The 17,189-nt window shown below is 36.3% G+C and overlaps 1 protein-coding gene across 1 annotated transcript in view; it reads right to left on the bottom strand.

Moving 5' to 3' along the window:
• The window catches only part of LOC135413765 (uncharacterized), a 64,578-nt gene that overhangs the window by 21,172 nt on the left and 26,217 nt on the right, over positions 1 to 17,189 (bottom strand). Inside the window, exons 13-16 of the mRNA XM_064653905.1 lie at positions 16,323 to 16,434; positions 11,661 to 11,760; positions 1,224 to 1,263; positions 179 to 230 (exon numbers count right to left, since the gene is read on the bottom strand). Coding sequence (XP_064509975.1) covers positions 179 to 230; positions 1,224 to 1,263; positions 11,661 to 11,760; positions 16,323 to 16,434 — 304 coding nt within the window. The remainder of the gene's footprint in view (positions 1 to 178; positions 231 to 1,223; positions 1,264 to 11,660; positions 11,761 to 16,322; positions 16,435 to 17,189) is intronic.

Raw genomic sequence — 17,189 nt, 5'->3', positions numbered from 1 at the left:
AAGGTTGGCAAGTTCAACTGTTGCAAAACATTCTGTGTCAATAACATTAGTCTCTAAGGAAATATGTTTTAATCAAAGTTACCAGAATACTTTGCAGTTTTAGAACTCAAAGTCACTGAAAAATGCCAGTCAGCTGAATTTTTCAAACTACTTCAAAGAAAACCAAGCACAGGCTTACCTGAACATTTCTTTTGGGATAATAGAAGAAAAATGGCTTCAAAACTGGAGACCTAGAAACACAAAACAACAAGCATAAATGCATTTAACTAGAAATTAATGCATGAGAACTAAGAGGAAATTAAAGCTGTTCAACCATAACTAACAATAGTTTTCCAAACAACTTTGGAAAGCCTAAGAAGTGTAAAAATTCCTTAAATTCCATTATTAAGAACGTAAGACTTTGTTAAAAAAAATCCAAGAAATTTTTTCTGGGGGAAGATAGTCAAAATACCAAAAATATTTTCTTGACATGTATTTCATGTATTTCATGACACTGAAGTCTGTTGCACTGCCAGTAGCCCCACATTAATACCTAGGCTAGTTACACAGGGCTACTGGAAATATAGCTAGAGGTCCTCCTCCCACCTTCATATGCAGTACTTGCTTAATGACAGCAAAGTTTTAAATGTTCTCATGAATAAGCATGAAAAGGTTGAGAATACAAATCACCAGCAGACCTTAGTCTTATCTAGAAAAATACTGAGTCAAACCAGGATTTTTTTTTTATATCCTTAACATTATTCTGTTCAGCTTGCTCATGTAATGGTTTCATGATAATATTTTTTTGGGATGTTCTGGGACATTTGACCTCACGTTTCTAGGTGAAGTGAGCTGGTACAGATGTAAATTTGGTGTGCCTGTATTCCAAACTAACAGCTACAAGAGAAAACTGGTCCAGAAATCTGCATGTATAACACATGGTTGAGCAACTGCCTTGCCACGAAGTCACATTTGAAGTTCTCTCTACAGCTCATTAAGAAGAAATTGCTATGAGCTGATCAGAGACTTACATAACTTATATTCAGTAAAGAATTTTACTACTTGCATATATATCCTATAGCACCCACTATTACCTTGTTATCAGTTATTAAACATAGTGTGCAAAAGAAAGATTTAGTTGCCTCTTGTGGTTGCTGTTTTAAGCTGAGGAAGCTTGTGATGGTGAGTGGTAGGAACACTATCATCACATATTACAAGAAGTCAATCATCAGGAATTAACTTACACTCTGGGGCGCCCTCCAACAATTCCAGTGAGGCCAGGTGCTAGAAATGGAAATTAAATTAACAAAAGAATAGTTAAAGCCATCTTCAAAACATTAGAAGAACATTTAGAACAACGAGTGGAAGAATTAGAACATTATCATAGCTTGAATTTTTCCTTTAATACACATTTAATAAATACAGGGAAGCATCTATAATCTCAAAGTAATAAAATAACATTTTATACAACAGTCAAAAAGGCAAAACATGCAACTGTGGCTATTAACAAAAAAATATTTTAAAATGTGCACAGCATAAGCTACATCTTTAGATTCTCCTTCCAAATATTTTGTATGCCAGTGAGGCGATACATTTGATAAAGAACTTTGCTTTCATCTTTTTGTTGCTGTTTTTTTATTTACTTTTAACGAGAGCAGAGAAACAATTCTGATCTGGACCATGCTTTGTTTTAATATTTGTTTAATATGACTTTGCTTGTTAGATTAACTGTTTCAGATTAACTTACACCATTCTCTCTAGCACTTTCAGTAGCTAACTTAGCTTTCTTAAGGTGATGGGTACTGCAGATCCCATTCTCTCTCCTTGATACATAGGGGCTTAAGGCACTAGCATGATCCCAGATTTGCAGTAAGTCAGCACTGTGATTAGATTCTTATTTATTCTCAGTATCAGGTTGTAAAGCTTTACTACCATTAAACCCATTCAGCCGGCTCAGTATTTCTGAAAGGAACAGCTCTGCTCTCCTCTTCCTGAGCATAGCTTCTCACCCTTCTTTCTGGCATGGACAGCACACAGAGCTCCACAGAGTATTGCAGGGGGAAGAAACAGTGAAGTGCATACTTCAGTATGCACTTCATTAAATCAGTCTAGGAATTAATTAGCAAGTGTGTTAAGCAGACTCCTAAAAACGAGTGCTGTGGAAAGCTGCCCACATGCTGTATTTGGTCAAATTAATTCTGGCTAAAATGGGCTTCCTGCTTTCTCCAAGTGTGAATTCTGTTTGTACTCTAAACAGACTAAAAGCCATATAACTGTGCTGTTGTGGTACTAAGCTCACAGTGATAATCCCTACTTCTCAGCTGGCTGTTCTATCTTGGATTCTGTGCCTCGGTAATGTGAACACATATCAGCAGCAGCATAGATTACAGTCCTGCCATATTCATGCTCACTGGAAGTGACTTCCCAAAAAAAAAAAAAAAGCCTATGTTTTACAGTAAAGGAAAAAAAATGCCTTCATAAAAAAAGCACCATGAATAAACACCTCTCTACCCACTAAGTTCTGCTGAAAAAAATGTGGTAGTGGAAACATTACAAAAAAATCCCTTACACCAGTGTTTACACAATTTTAAATGATCCAGTGAGGTTTCAGCACTGTACATCTCACTCATTCAGGCAGAGCTGCCATCCAACAACAAAACCAACTACAGTTATTTTATTGAACTAAGCGCCTAGTTTGTTTATTTAGGTTGTTGGAGGAAGAGGCTGGATATGGAAAGGTCATGTTGAAAATATAGGTTCATGAAGCTAGTTAAGTTATCTGTGGATTGTCACATGGGTCACTTCCTGCTAGGCAGCTGAATTGCTCATTAAGGATACCAGATTTTGCTCCAACATCAGTTTCAATTTCCTGAAAGCTCTCAAAGAAAATTCTTCACTTGCTGGCTCTCACACAGTGGATCTTGGCTCCTACAACATAGCAGTTCTCTAAACACTGACCAGAAAACAATCCACCTAAGAGCAACCATTGCTCACACCTCGAGGTTACAACTACCTTCTACTGCTGCTTGCTACTGTTGTTCTTTGAAAGTTCTCCACCACAAGCTACTCTAACAGATCTGTCTCTGGAGGTACTACACCTACCCCTGCACATAAATGCAATTGCAGAGCAAAGCTACACCAATATCCCAGTTGGAATGTTATAAAGTTCTATCTTATGATTATCCAATCCTTTGCTTATGTGAACATAAATAAGATGGAAGCCCTTTTAAGTCCAATTTAATTTTATCTATATGCAATTCCCACTTAGGATTCACGCAGAGAAGATGAAGCCAATTTTAAACTGATTGTGGCTTACAATCAGTGATTTGTTTTTTGTGTAAACAGCACTAGAGCACTACACCTCACCTCAACCCATGGCTCAGATCCCCATTACATTTCTCCAGTCAACCAAAAGGAAGCAGCAGAAGGTGATGTACAACCAGGTAACAAACAGTGGGCTTGTCACTCTGGCCAGACCTACTTCTGCTAAGTAAATTGTGATCTCCTTGGATCAACTGCTGCCCCAAGACAATACCTTCAAGAAGATTTCCTCATGCAGAACTTTATGCTTACTTTGCATTGCTTGCTTAAGTATCTGTGCAGACACTCTCCCTCCCTCCTTTCAGGAAGATTTATCTTTATCTACCCTGACATGAACAATTTGTCATACTTGCAAAGAGTATCTATCAGGCTGCAGTCTCAAGTCACTATAATTCTCAGCTTAACCGAAGCTGTTGTTCTCCTTTCCCAGAAACTTCAGGACCACGTTTTGTTATCAGAGCCCCATTCGTTAGTTACTCAAGGCAGATAAAAGTATCATCTCATCTGCCACCAGTAAACCTCTTGAACAAGTCACTTCAAGTTGAAGAACAACTCACCACCGCTGTCTGCCAAATTCCATGCCTCAGAATGGCATAGAACTGATGCATTGCAAAACCAGCTGAATACCTTCGGGTTGGAGACCTTGCTTTCAGTGCATTTATATACTGACCCCATTCACCTGCAGGTACAGTATTTTGCCTGGTGTAATCAAACTGCGTATTATGACACTTATTGTGATTCAAGTGTTTGATCCAAAAGCCTGCCATTTCCAAGAACATTTTCCCTCACATTGTCTGAGGACCTAGCCTGATAACTAAAAATTCTCCAGATGGCCAGGCATTTGAAACCAATGAGTCAGTACTGGGGATTACACCGCTGCAATTCCACTGCTTTCCTTAACATCCAAATATATGGCATGGTCAGAAAAACATCAGGCACTAAGTCAATTAAGTCTACTTCTTTCTAGGTGACTAAGCACTGGTACAGGACCATTCCTTTGGACTCTGTCCTTAAAGGTTTGAATTTACACTGAATCTAAAAAATAAGGAATCAATTATTAGTTAGCAAGTGCTTCTCTTTGGTTAATCTGCACAATTCTTCATGAAGTCTTATTCTGTCTTTTCATTTTATGACTCCTTCCTTTAGCTTACTTTAACTCTTACTCGTTTGCAGCCCAAGTACCTTAGGAAAAACAAATCATCAACCTCTGACTGTACATGGACGTGTAATGTCTCACATTTTTTCCTTCGTGTCCATGATTCTTCCAGCATAGCTGCAAAACCCCAAATTTTGGGTCCAATAGCAAACTTGATCATATATGATATGCTGGAAAAGACAGCAAATTTTTGATAAATTTCATGAACAGAGGTAGCAGGCAAACAGAAGAGTACTGGGAAAACCAACGTTGCTCTTAGTTGGGACAATTCAGGGAATGGATCCACTGAAAATCAGCTCTGGCAAAAAGATGTATAAAATTGGCCCAAACAAGCACCATTTCAATATGCAGAACTACCATGTTTTAATACATTATAATCTATGCCATAAGTATCACCCTGTAAAATGCCCCACAGCAGAAGAAGCTCTGGTTGGAACCTGGACCTATGAGATGCAAATTTCCAGCAAAGCAAGCTTCATTCCTTTCAGCTCTGGTAATTCTCCACTCGATTTTAGATGGTGGAAGACCCTTATGTTTTGCCCAATTTTGGATTATTACTATTTATTCTTTAATCTACTTCTGTCAAAATATAATACTTCTGTACAACTCTGTACACTTTTCAACAGAATAGACCATTATGCAATATATGTAAGATGCTAGACTGCTTGAAGCATTTTTTTAAATGTTTTGGAGTAAAAAAGTATGAAAATGTTCCAACTATTGGCAATCTAAAAAGCTTTAAGCGCTTTAAATTTAATAGGTGACACTTTCTTTGAAGCTTCACAGAATTCCAAAATACAGTGATGTCTCTTGCTCACCAGCTTTCAGCTTTTAACTTTAAATAGTTTCGTTCCTCATATTTCCAGTGATTGAATTAGCTCAACCAAAAGGTTATTAATGTATTTACTGCATATTCTAAGGAATTATACATATATTTATATATAAAAACCAGATATCAAAACAGTCTACTTGTCAAGCATTATTTTTTAAGCGATCAAACTAGGCAAATCTGAAATCTCAGGTTTTATACTCCACAGTTCTTACATTATGGTTGAGCACTAGCACAAAATGCATACATTTTTTACAGGAGTCAATTACATGTTCTTAATTATTCTATCTGTCCTCTGAAAACAGCAGATAGTTTATCTTCTGCAATATTAGTCTCAAAAAATGGTGACTGCAGTAAACTGCTAGAACAAGGACATTTCTGAAGTATCTTCCAACACACTTAGGAGATCAGTCATAATATTTACATATACTCAAGCACTTTAAAATCTCAAGTTGTATTAACCAGCTGTCATCTTAGTGTCAAACTCCGGTCATTTTAATGTGAAATAAGGGTCAGCGCATGATTTCAGCTATTAGCAAAACATTTCTTAGCTACTGAACCCCCGTTAAACTATAAATGCCAGTTTCCCACAGTAAGGCTCTTCTTGAGCCTCTTCTACACTGCACTTCATTCAGAACTAAATATCTGAATTAAAGAAGACAAAATAAATACACTAAATCAACACAAATTATTTCAATTCTAACCACTTGGCGGACTGTACTGTATATAATGAAGACATTTTCACCAAGTAATACAAGCCTGGTCTGTGTTTGCTAGCTTTTATGAAGTGAGGGTAAATTTCTATGGACAGGACAATGCAGAATTGCACTGAACTCCCATAGGCTATTACAGATTTAAAAATCTATGTGTCTAGGATTCTTCAATGCCAAGTTTAGGAAAGGTCACATTATATAACAGGAGAAAAACTGTGAATACCCCACTATTGGGACTAAACAGTTCACGTTTAAAGTTTTGGTTTGTTGTTTTGCCTTTTTTTTTCAGGAGACCATACATGCTTAAAACCAAACAAACTTACTGGATGCTTTTAAAAAAACCCTGGCTATTATCAACTTTCAGACTACTGAAGACTAAACAGAAGGCATGATTTTATCAATTGAAAGTTTAACAAACTCAACTGCTAATTGTAAAAAAAAAAAAATGGAATTAAGTGTGTTTGGCCTTTTTTTTTAATAATTTGTATCCCTTTAAGTTCATCAGAAGAGCATAATCCAAATGTAAAATGATTAAGTGTTTGAACTGGTAAACTAAATACCATACTCAACTGAAGTTTACAGTAAATGTCTTCCATTCCAAACAGAAAATAAACAACAAATTGCTCTCTAAGGTATGGCATGTCTACATACAGTAGCTTCAAATTCTTCTCTGAGCTTAAGAATCTCATCTGCAGTTTCAATAATACTTAAAAACAATTTCTGTGGAAGTACACTCATGTGTCCCACTGGTCTCCAACAAAAACGATGGAAATTTAAAAAGCATTAGAAAAAAATGTCAGGGAATGTCTATGAAATCTCAGTCTTTCACTCTTGATTATGGAAGCCTCTTATTAAGAGATGCAATTTCTCAAAATTCTCTCTTGTAGGTCTAACTCCTTGTCTATATGGCAGAGCACAAACACACAGGCTTCAGCCCATTCCAACATATAAATGGCATTTCTTCTTTTTACACAGAGGATAAGATTCCGTAAGAAATTGAGAATGTCAGATCAGCACAATGCCTTGAAGATGGTTGTCTTTCTACTGATTACCAGAAGTAAAGATCTGCCATAAGTGGAAGAAGAAGGGAGGGAGAAGGAGTAATCAGCACTCTTAAACTGACTAAAAGCTATAGAAGCTATACAGTGCTTTCCTTTTATGAGGTCTAAGTTTTATTATCTTTTACATATATGAATGCACAAAAAAAATGTATCCTACCCAAAAATCATGTTGCAAAGTAAGTCAGAAGTTAATAAATACTAACATTAAGACTTTAAATTCACTAAAAAGCACACCTCTGACACTCAAGACCTAACTCCCGAAGTTCTAAGTCTCTGAAGTGAAGCATTATGAAGATCATTCCTCAACAAAATTATTGTGCTTTTTAATCACAGGAAGAAAAAGAATTTCTTTTTGTCTTACTGTTCTTCTCTGCAAAGTCTGAAAAGATGTAACTGAAAACTCCCTCAAAAAGTTTCAGGCAAATAGCTAAAACATTTTATCTCAAGTGCTTCAAATTTAGTCTAAGTGAAAATAACCAAAACTATAGTCTTTTAGTACTGACTTTAAAAGAAATTAATACCTATTTTACCTACAATTTATAATTTTCATATTATGGTACTACCAAAATAAAACTACCTACCAACTCTAGCTCAGGGCTTCACAAGTAGTAACTAGCAGGCTAAACCCATCTGATGAAACACTAAGAGTGACAGTTCTCCTGGATTTCATCTCAAAAGATGCAGCGGGATCTCTTGCGACTCCCCACCCTTATTCTGAGCCATCAAATATCCTTTCTCAATCACTCTTCTCTTCTACTCCTCATTCCTAAATTTTAGACAGCTTGGTCCCCTTAAAGATTGGTGGAGTTGCTCTTCAGAATTTCTTACAGGGAAAGCAGAACCAAGGACTCTGATTCACATTCTTTTGCCATTATACTTTCTTCCACCATCGCAGGAAACCATCTGTAAAGCAGATAAATACTTTCCAATGTTACTAGAAAATAGAAAGCTTAGCTGACTGTCTTTACACAGCTTTCTAAAGGTTCTTGGATGAAAGGTGCTATGTATGAAAATTATCATCTGTACAACTGTCCACACATCACTTAGAGTAACAAACACCAAACTGCTATTGAGGTGAAAGAATAGAGTTAAAAACGATACTTTGCAATCACTAGATACAGGTCAAGCAGATGGGCAATTTTTTTTTTCTTTTTTTCCTGTTTGTCTGGTACAGATCTAGTAAATGTACCTTGTTTTTTAAAGGTCACTCTTAAATGTCCAAAAAATAACATAATGCAAGTGTTTCAGATCAAGTGACATAACCCTGCAAGTCAACAACAACTCCTTTCTCCCTACTGTCCATTATGAAGGATCTATAATTTCTTTCTGCTTTTTCTCAGTTCTTCATTAAAATATAAGCAAAATAAGAAGAAAAGGGTTGTTTGCCATGACTCTCAGTCACTATCTCACCTCCTGGAAGTGAACTAATGCAGGAGAGCTGGGAGGGGCATTACCAAGCCGGCAATCCTTGAAACACAAGACTTCATTGTTTAAAGGATTTTCATCAGGAAAAGCCACATGCTTAAAATCTCACTTGGTGTGCACCCCCACAACTGCCACCATTTGGCAGAACAAAGCCACACAAGGTTACATCACATAGATCCAAAAACCACATCTCATAGGTATGCTCCATCCATATAAGATAATTCACCTAGGACAACAACAATCTCAACAATCTTGGGTCTGGCTTCTGTTCCCAAGATCATTTACCCATCTATTCAAGTCTTGTCTATGGAGCTGCCTGTTTTAAGATAATTAAGCATCAGGAATTCCTTGTTCTGCTCTTCCCAGCAAGTCCTGAAAATCTACACTACTGTCAGAAACTAAGCATTGTTAAGCTGATTCAGTTATTAGTACACCACTAATTACTGTTTGGCAGGGTTTCACAATTCTAAATCTCACTGAAGAAAGAAAAGACTCTTCATAATGACTGCTTTAAGCATATTCCACATCAACAAGTAGCCTACTAAGCATTTATATCCCAAATCTGACCCTTCTCTGCATACAGAAGAGTTTATTTGGTGCAGGTAATGCAGAAATTCATCACACAACAGCAACTGAAAGAAGTGACCATACGAAGCAGTCACAATATATCTTCAACAAATTAAAAAGAAGGACTATGTGGTTGTTCAAGCACTCAGAAGCATGTCAGCAAACAGCAGTAAACAGCTCTGATACCCTCTGACACTAGTTATTTATATCATGGAGGCCAAAAACCTTGTTGCAGTCCTGTACCTGGCAAGCAAAAGTGTTGTTTATCACCAGATGCCCCAGATGATGCCAGAAATATCCTCTTTCCCTTTGCTGCTCATTAGCAGCACTTCTGTAACTGAAACAGATTTCAATTTTTTTGAGAATATCTGCTACAGGATGTTCTAAAAAGCTTAAGCTATTCCCTTAGGAAACAAAACTAGCATCCCTACCACCATCCACATAGACTGCCTAACCCCATTCTACACAGGAATGCATTTTTTCATCACAAAAGCCCTGATAATATGAACTGAAAGTCTGCCAGCCACCTTAAGGCACAGATGTTCACATACTATGGTAACGAAATTTCCATACTGTATATACTCCACCCAATCCATGTAGTGCAGATTTTCCACTTTTTTCATTCTGCAAAGATCAGCAGTAAAAGGAAAAAACTGAACCCTTAGTAAACCTAACACTTTCAGACTTCAAAGGTGGTTTCTATATGTAGCAGTTACTTTATAAAAGAAGCAGCAAAGATAGAGAGACAAGTACAGGTCCATTAGCTTTGGATCTGACAAATAAGCAATTATTTTAAAATCCACCCAGCTTTACTTCATTCAAAAAGATGTTTTCTAGGGAATTGTCTACGCATATGTAGAATAAATAGTAAGAATAGATATTTACTTCCATAGTAATTTTTTCTTTACTGATTCAGTAAAGAAAAAACTACTTCAGTTACGAATCCCTAACTAGTTATAGAAAGGACAGTTTGGTCCAATGCTGAAAATACCATTTTTCATTCATTAGCTAAAACCCAAGTCTTTAGAAGCAACATATATCTGTGCTACATGCTCACCCGCTAATCAGCCTTCAGAATTGCAAAATTTTAAAATATTATCTCAATGAATATTTGCAATTAGTTTTATATGACCATACTCTATATTGTAGGGATTAAAAAAAAAGATGATCATGCACTGACCTTGTCACTATAAACACAACTTTTAAAAAAACCAACAAACCATCCTTCATTAACTGTTCTCTGCTACTGCTGTAAAGACTAAAGCACAGAATGCACATGCTTCTAAGTAATTTTGAATCCACTGAAAAAAAAAAAGACTAGTTCCTTAACTGCAAGGCAACACCTAACCACTCCTTCATTAATCAGGATTCTAGATTTGCTATGGAAGTTCAGAGTTTCAGGTTAAGCTCATGGAATTTAGTTTTGAAGACCTATATAAATCCTAGGTATAGTTTTCATCAAGATATGCAGAAGCCTTTACAAAATATCTGAGCTCTAGTACTCAAAATAAGGAAATTTAAATTCATTTTAAATGGACAATAAAAGCCAGATTAGCTTCCACAACCTAAGCACCAAATCACAACATATGAATGAGCTACTTAGAACTGAGATGGATACAGTGGTGACACTTAAGGGACTCGTGAAGAGAACAGAAAAAAAAAGTTTGCTCAAAGTAATCAAACAGTAAGTCCCCCCAGAACATTTAGAGAATCCAATGACATTTACAAAGAACAAACGTGAATTTTTTTGGAACAAACATTAGGTAAGCAGTAGAAGTACAGATCTCTTCGCATTAGGTGACTTATGCAAATAATTTACAATATACCTTCAAGACTAAGATGGACTTAATTAAATCCCAGTATTTTAACTAATATGTCAATTAAAAAATAAATCTTTTAATCATTGCAATACATCACAAATTCATACAAAATCAAACACTGAAGACAGAATAATTTGAGGTTAGACAATACTGCAAGATGGTAATTTAAGTTGGGTCATTAATATGCACTATGAATAAGAATTAGATGCAGCACTTATACAAGCAGCTACACATTAAACAGGTTAGAAGTACAGTAGCATCAATAAAAATCCTTTGCAGTAACATCAGATAATAAAGTACTGAAGAGAACCTTCAAAACCCTCCAACTGCACAGCTCTTCATAAACTACAATGTTATAGCAGGACACTGTGGTAAATTTTTGCCAGCTGAGTAGCACTCAGTGTTTATTGCCAGTGAAGTCTAATACCATCACTAACTTACAGTAACATGGTAGAAGACAGTAAAACACTCAGTGCAACCACATGTAGGAAAACAAAGACAAATAAGGAAAAGGAAAAAAACCAGGAAGGAACAGTGGCAGCAATGGAAAGATAGAGTCTCAGAGGAACACAAAGGCAAACTCTCAGGACTTTCATTTTATCATTTTGCTAATGTCTGTGGGTTCCATCTCTACACCAAACATAAGTACCCTTTAAAAAATTATTTCATTATGCACAACACAGTGAAATTGAACAGAGCTTCTAAGCTGAACACAAGGTCCTAGTCATGCTCAGAGAATTAAATAAAAAAGTAACTTTAAAATTCTTAGAAGACAATATGAGTACTTACCCATGCCAGTTCCAGCTGGTGCAATCTCTCTAGAGAAGATTTCTACAGCTTCTTTTTGTTTATGGTGTACAGCAAGCCAAATAACAGCTTCCCGAGGACCCTGCTTCAAGAAGGTTGAAATTAGATTAGCTTAAGATGTAGAATATTGGTTAAATTTACCAAACTGAAAAATAACTGTAGCTCAGCATTCAAGTTAAACTATTCAGTGACTTTTCATCCACCATCATTATAATTTGCTATTAATATTTCATTATCTTCATTTTGCTACCACAGAATCAACTATTGGGTATTTCAGACTGCTAGGACACTGTGCCTCTTCTCCAGCATTCTCCAAGAATTAAGTACTGTAACTAACAATACCAAATACTTGGCTTCACTCTCAGTGGAACCGGCAAACAAACTTTACTCTTAAGTGCACTGAGAGTACTTTGGGGCCAAATTAGAGAGCCAGATGCGCTTCTCTCAGCATCAAGAAGGAAGCAGATCTGTCCACAGAAAAGAATTCAAACCTAATCTTTGGGACGTACACATGAGAACGTGTAAAACTCACCAGGATTTCAGAGAAAAGAGGAGATGCTCCCTCTAAAGGTAAATCAAACCAGTACTGTGCTCCCAACTCTACAGTCAACTAAAACACCTGCCCTTGCAGACTTGATAAGCACTGTCTCTTGCTTAAGATTTTACTTCTCTAAAAATCTGCTATCAGCCACTGAAGGATCCACCGTTGGAACCAATATACTGGCAAAAGCCTTAGACTGAACATTAGGTCTCACTGAGGGCAAAGACTATTTATTCAAGAATTTGCAATCACCAGCAAGAACCACCTTTAGTTCACCTTTGAATCTATGAAATCTGCCCACAATAGAAGTCTGTCTCTTACTTGCCTTAAAGCACAAGTGCAAGTACATATGAAATGGGATTGCACAAGATGTCAAAATCTGCTGGTCAGGAGTTCCTCACAGCACTACTCAGGTACAGAGCTCTGCAGCAGAGTATTCCTTCTCTCTTGAAGTCATCTCTTGTTTTGTTTATGAATACAAAGTTTCTAAACATTCTTTGGTAACCTTACGTGAAATTCTTGGTTTACTTAAATCAATATAAAAATCAAAAAAGGATAAGTGACTACAAGACACTAGGAGATTTCTTCCAGTGTTTATGTCCTTCTTTAAGTCAACAGGAAAGGAAAGGATGTATTTCATGAAAGCATGAAAAAAACCACGAAAGTTTGTGCGGAGTTCATTTTCTCTTGTTATTCTACAGAGCTTAGAGCACTTCATAACTCTTTAAATGCCCTGTCTAACTAATTCCTTTCTATTTGTCAGCTTTTGATATCCCAAAGAGATCATTATGTTAACAGACTACTAAACCTATTCCAACTGAAATACATGACAAAAATCCCTCAACAAAGAGGATCGCTTATGTCAGGTTATACCAAGGGAGGAAAACTTCCTACTTTATAGCTTGTGATCAGCTAAAATTCGATAATGAAGGGCCTTCTTGTTTTAGTATGTTTAAACCAATGTCCTAAGTATTCATGAAGCTGAAAGAATATTTTTGTCTACTCCCAATTCTAGCGGCATATCCACACAGAGGTACTCTGAGGTAATAAAAAACATAATTGCTTCCTTTTTTCTTAAGTACTCCTAAATAGACTCATAGGACACACACAGTTCATTTCTCAGCCTCCAAGCTCTCAGCCTGGAAAATACCTGCCATAATACTCTCATATTGGAAATCCTGCAAACTTGATTCACATTTCTATCAGATGATTTCAATACTTGTGTAGGCAAACCCTAAAATAAAAGTTTAGTAGAGCCAAGGTGGAAAAGGTTATATTATTTCTGATCATGTAGATCAGGCATCACTCAAAGGATAAAAATTTCCTTCTATGAATATAGGAAGAGATGTCCTGATCAAGATAACAGAGATAACAAATATCTCTAGAAAAAAAAAATAAATTCCAGTTTAAGAAAGTTTCACTAAGCTGCTGTAAAAAAACAGTTGCTACACAAAAAATATGCAGCCATGCAATGAACTCAACAAATGAGTAATTTTAACATTTACTGTTCCCAAAGCTATCACACAATTCATTAAATTACTACAGATAATAATGAATAGGAAATGCCCTTGTACAAAACACACTCATGCATTCACATGCTTCTATTTCATTTCAAGTTCTAGGTTTACTTCCTTGCTCACAATTGCAACATACAATGGTCCATTAAAATAAGATGAATCCTGTTTTCAGTGGCTGAATCCAGCATTAAAACTAGATATATGAACTATTTTAAAGTCATTAATCTTCCAGTATCAGAATTAAAATAAAAAAATAAGAAAACAAAGTCTTAACAATGTGTTGTACATCAGTTAACAAAGGGTTAGCAGAAAACTAACAAAGCACATACAGTTTTTATGTAGTAAACTCTAATGCTCAATGTACTATTAATAGATATCTTTTACATTAAACACATATAGTATTTCTAAACAACTCACTGACACTTTGTCACTGTCTGAACTCCTTCCCCCAGCAAAAAACGACAGAACAGGAGATATTAAAAAAAAAAATTCAAACACCACTATGGTGTCAATTCAGGTCTCTTTCTTGCTCATGCTGGACACTACTGCTGACAAAGCTACTAGAGTGAAAGGCAGCAACCACATAAACAGGCAGAGAAGTCTGAGAAAGGAAAGGGGGCAAGCACTCCTTTATTTCTCAAGGATACTTCATGCCATCAGAAAGAGTCAATACTCCACACAGCAGCTCAGACTACAGTATACAGGCCTATATAAGCCTGGCATTTACAGTGACTTCACAGCTGCAAAGGCAAACCTCTGCACTAGTTTGAGAGATGGGCATGAGAATCAGTCCAGTCAAACCAGCTGTCTACACAGAGCTCCAAATGTTATTCAACTTACCCTGTCTTGGTATTCACTTATATATTTGCTTCTCTTCAAATTTATATGGTAGAACCTTCAAGACAGGAACTGTTTTCCTTTTGTGTTAATATTCTGCTTAGCATAATATGGCTCTGGTTTAGACCACTGTGATTTGTAACCCAAATAACCATGTCTAATTTTGCATGGAAAGACATGGCAGGAAAGAATGTTTAAGGGACCACATTATTCCTACCTGAAGCCCCAATGAGTAAATGTTTTCCTTAGGATTCTATGACTTTATATTTCAAATAGAAAAGCAAATCCCAATCCCCAACCCTTTTTCTCAAGCTACTACGTCTGCTTTCCAGATGAAAACTCCTCTGGCTAGTTTCTTCTAAAAAGCTGGAGGAACCACGAAGCAGGAAGGCAATAGAGCGATTTCCTGCATTTCAGCCTTAGCCTCACATCCTGTTTAAGGCATGTATGAGAAGCACATACAATGGCGGTAACGCTGTGTTTACTTTTAATATGAAACCTGGGAGCTGAGGCTGGAAATACAGAAAATACTACAAAATACTCAATTTCATTTGAAAAAATTCTTCTATTTTCTGCAAGCAAGGTAAACTCAACAATTAGGAAGGAGAAATTGCTCTTCAACTCATTATTCACTCTATACAATGACAGAAAACCTCCGATGTAACAATTTAATTAAAGAATATATATTACAGTGCATAATCATAAGAAGCTGGTACGAACAAAACACAGACAAGTTGAACATCTGGGACATCTGTTCCTATGTTTCAAAATTTTGATGCTGCAATCTCAGTAACACACTTAAAATTGCAGGCTTTATGATTCTAAAATGAAAAAGACCACATTATAATGCTCAGTCCTCAGGAAGCAACTCCTGTTGCTGTGCAGAAGGAAATTGAAACTCGAGCGCTGAAACGGATAGCTGCAGATATAACTTGAGCAATTACTAAGAACACAATTTTAGTAAGAAGTTCACTGTCCTTCTCCAGATCACATTCTTTTTTCCCCATACAACACCAATTGTCAGCTATTAAGTGTCAGCACTAAGAACAAATTTAGAGCTTTGCCACGTGTACCTTAAGAGTTTTCCAAGACTGCCACTGACAAAGAAGAATTAAATGCTACTGTTTTGGAACAAATTAAACTGTCTAAATATTTAAAGTGCATGTAAGTGAGGGCAAGATTTACATTTTTCCTTTAAAAAGGACTTTCATACTCTCAGATTAGGAAAACAGACCATGGATATCACAGCTGCAGTGGCTACAGCCATCATTCATATTCCTACATATGAATTTATTCAGTCACAAAATACAATGCAGAATTAGGTATGTGAAGATTATTTCACAAGTAGTACTCACAGGCAGTTTTAAAGTTGTGCAGGCAACAATAATGCTGATCCTTCCTGACTCTGCAATATTTATAATGTGATCTTTCAGCATTACATCTAACGCAATTAAAGTCTATGCGATCAAAACTTTATTATAAGACATTTCTTTAGATGAACAACATTAGAATGGACTACAACAACACTTTTGTAAGATTTTATATCAGTGCCTCTGGAAGACCCAATACTGCAAAGACCTTGCCAGTGTTAATTTTGTACACTAAGTAGTGACACTGAATTCTTTGCAACATGAAGGGGTGAAATTCCCAAGATGATAGTGACTTCCTTTAAAGTTGTGGAAAAGATAACAATGTGGAAAGATTAAAAGAGGTCAGTAAAAGTTTAAGAACACTCCACTGAATACTTACACCATCTATACTCCTTCTAGCATGAGGTCCATATGTATCTTCAGACCCTAAAATCTGTATGTTAACTGCACTGTAATCTTCATAACCGAGCTGACTGAAAAGAAGACGAGTCCTGCAACAAATGATTTTTTTTTTCATTAGTAAACTGCCTCAAAACAATTATCTGAAGTAGCCCTGTGTGGTCCACAGAAGTTAGCTCTGTCACGTAAACTGGACCATGGATACTTTACACTAAACAAATATATCTGAAAACTACAAATCAAGTGATTACTGACAAGGAAGTCATGCCTATGAATTTATCCCTGGGTTTCAAACTGAGCCTTTTGTTTATTCAAATTATTTGAAAGATGATAAGCAAAGACAAATAAATGTATTTCAGTTCTTACTGTTATCTTTGAAATAAAGAGAGCTTCAAATGTCATTAGAGTATATGCAATCTTCCAGGGTTTCACACTGCTAATTCAGTTTGTAACTCTGTTTCTACTATAAGGCATTATGAACTACCGATAAATACAAGAAACAATCTTGTTACATCACAGGCACTGATGAAGGGGGGGGGGGAAACCAAATGAAGGAGAACCACTTATTCAAGCCTAAAAGATGATTACTTGGAATTAATGAACATACAACTCAAATGCCAAAAAGCAGATAATGTTTTTAAAGAGCATGTTTTTTCATCACTTGTGCCTGTCCAGTCTGACACTGCAATCTCTCAAATTCTTTTTATAAAACACATATTCCCACTACAAAGTACATTGTGTTGAGTGCCCAGTCTGTCCAATCACAATAAAGAGTATGAACACTACCTTTTTATACAGCACGAAAACACACACTGCTTTAAGAGAGACAGGAATTAATGCTGGGTTT

The sequence above is a fragment of the Pseudopipra pipra genome, chromosome 4 (assembly GCF_036250125.1).
Source record: "Pseudopipra pipra isolate bDixPip1 chromosome 4, bDixPip1.hap1, whole genome shotgun sequence".
NCBI lineage: Eukaryota > Metazoa > Chordata > Aves > Passeriformes > Pipridae > Pseudopipra > Pseudopipra pipra.
The sequence above is the reverse complement of the archived record's forward strand: the minus strand, read 5'-3'. Positions and strand labels throughout refer to the sequence as shown.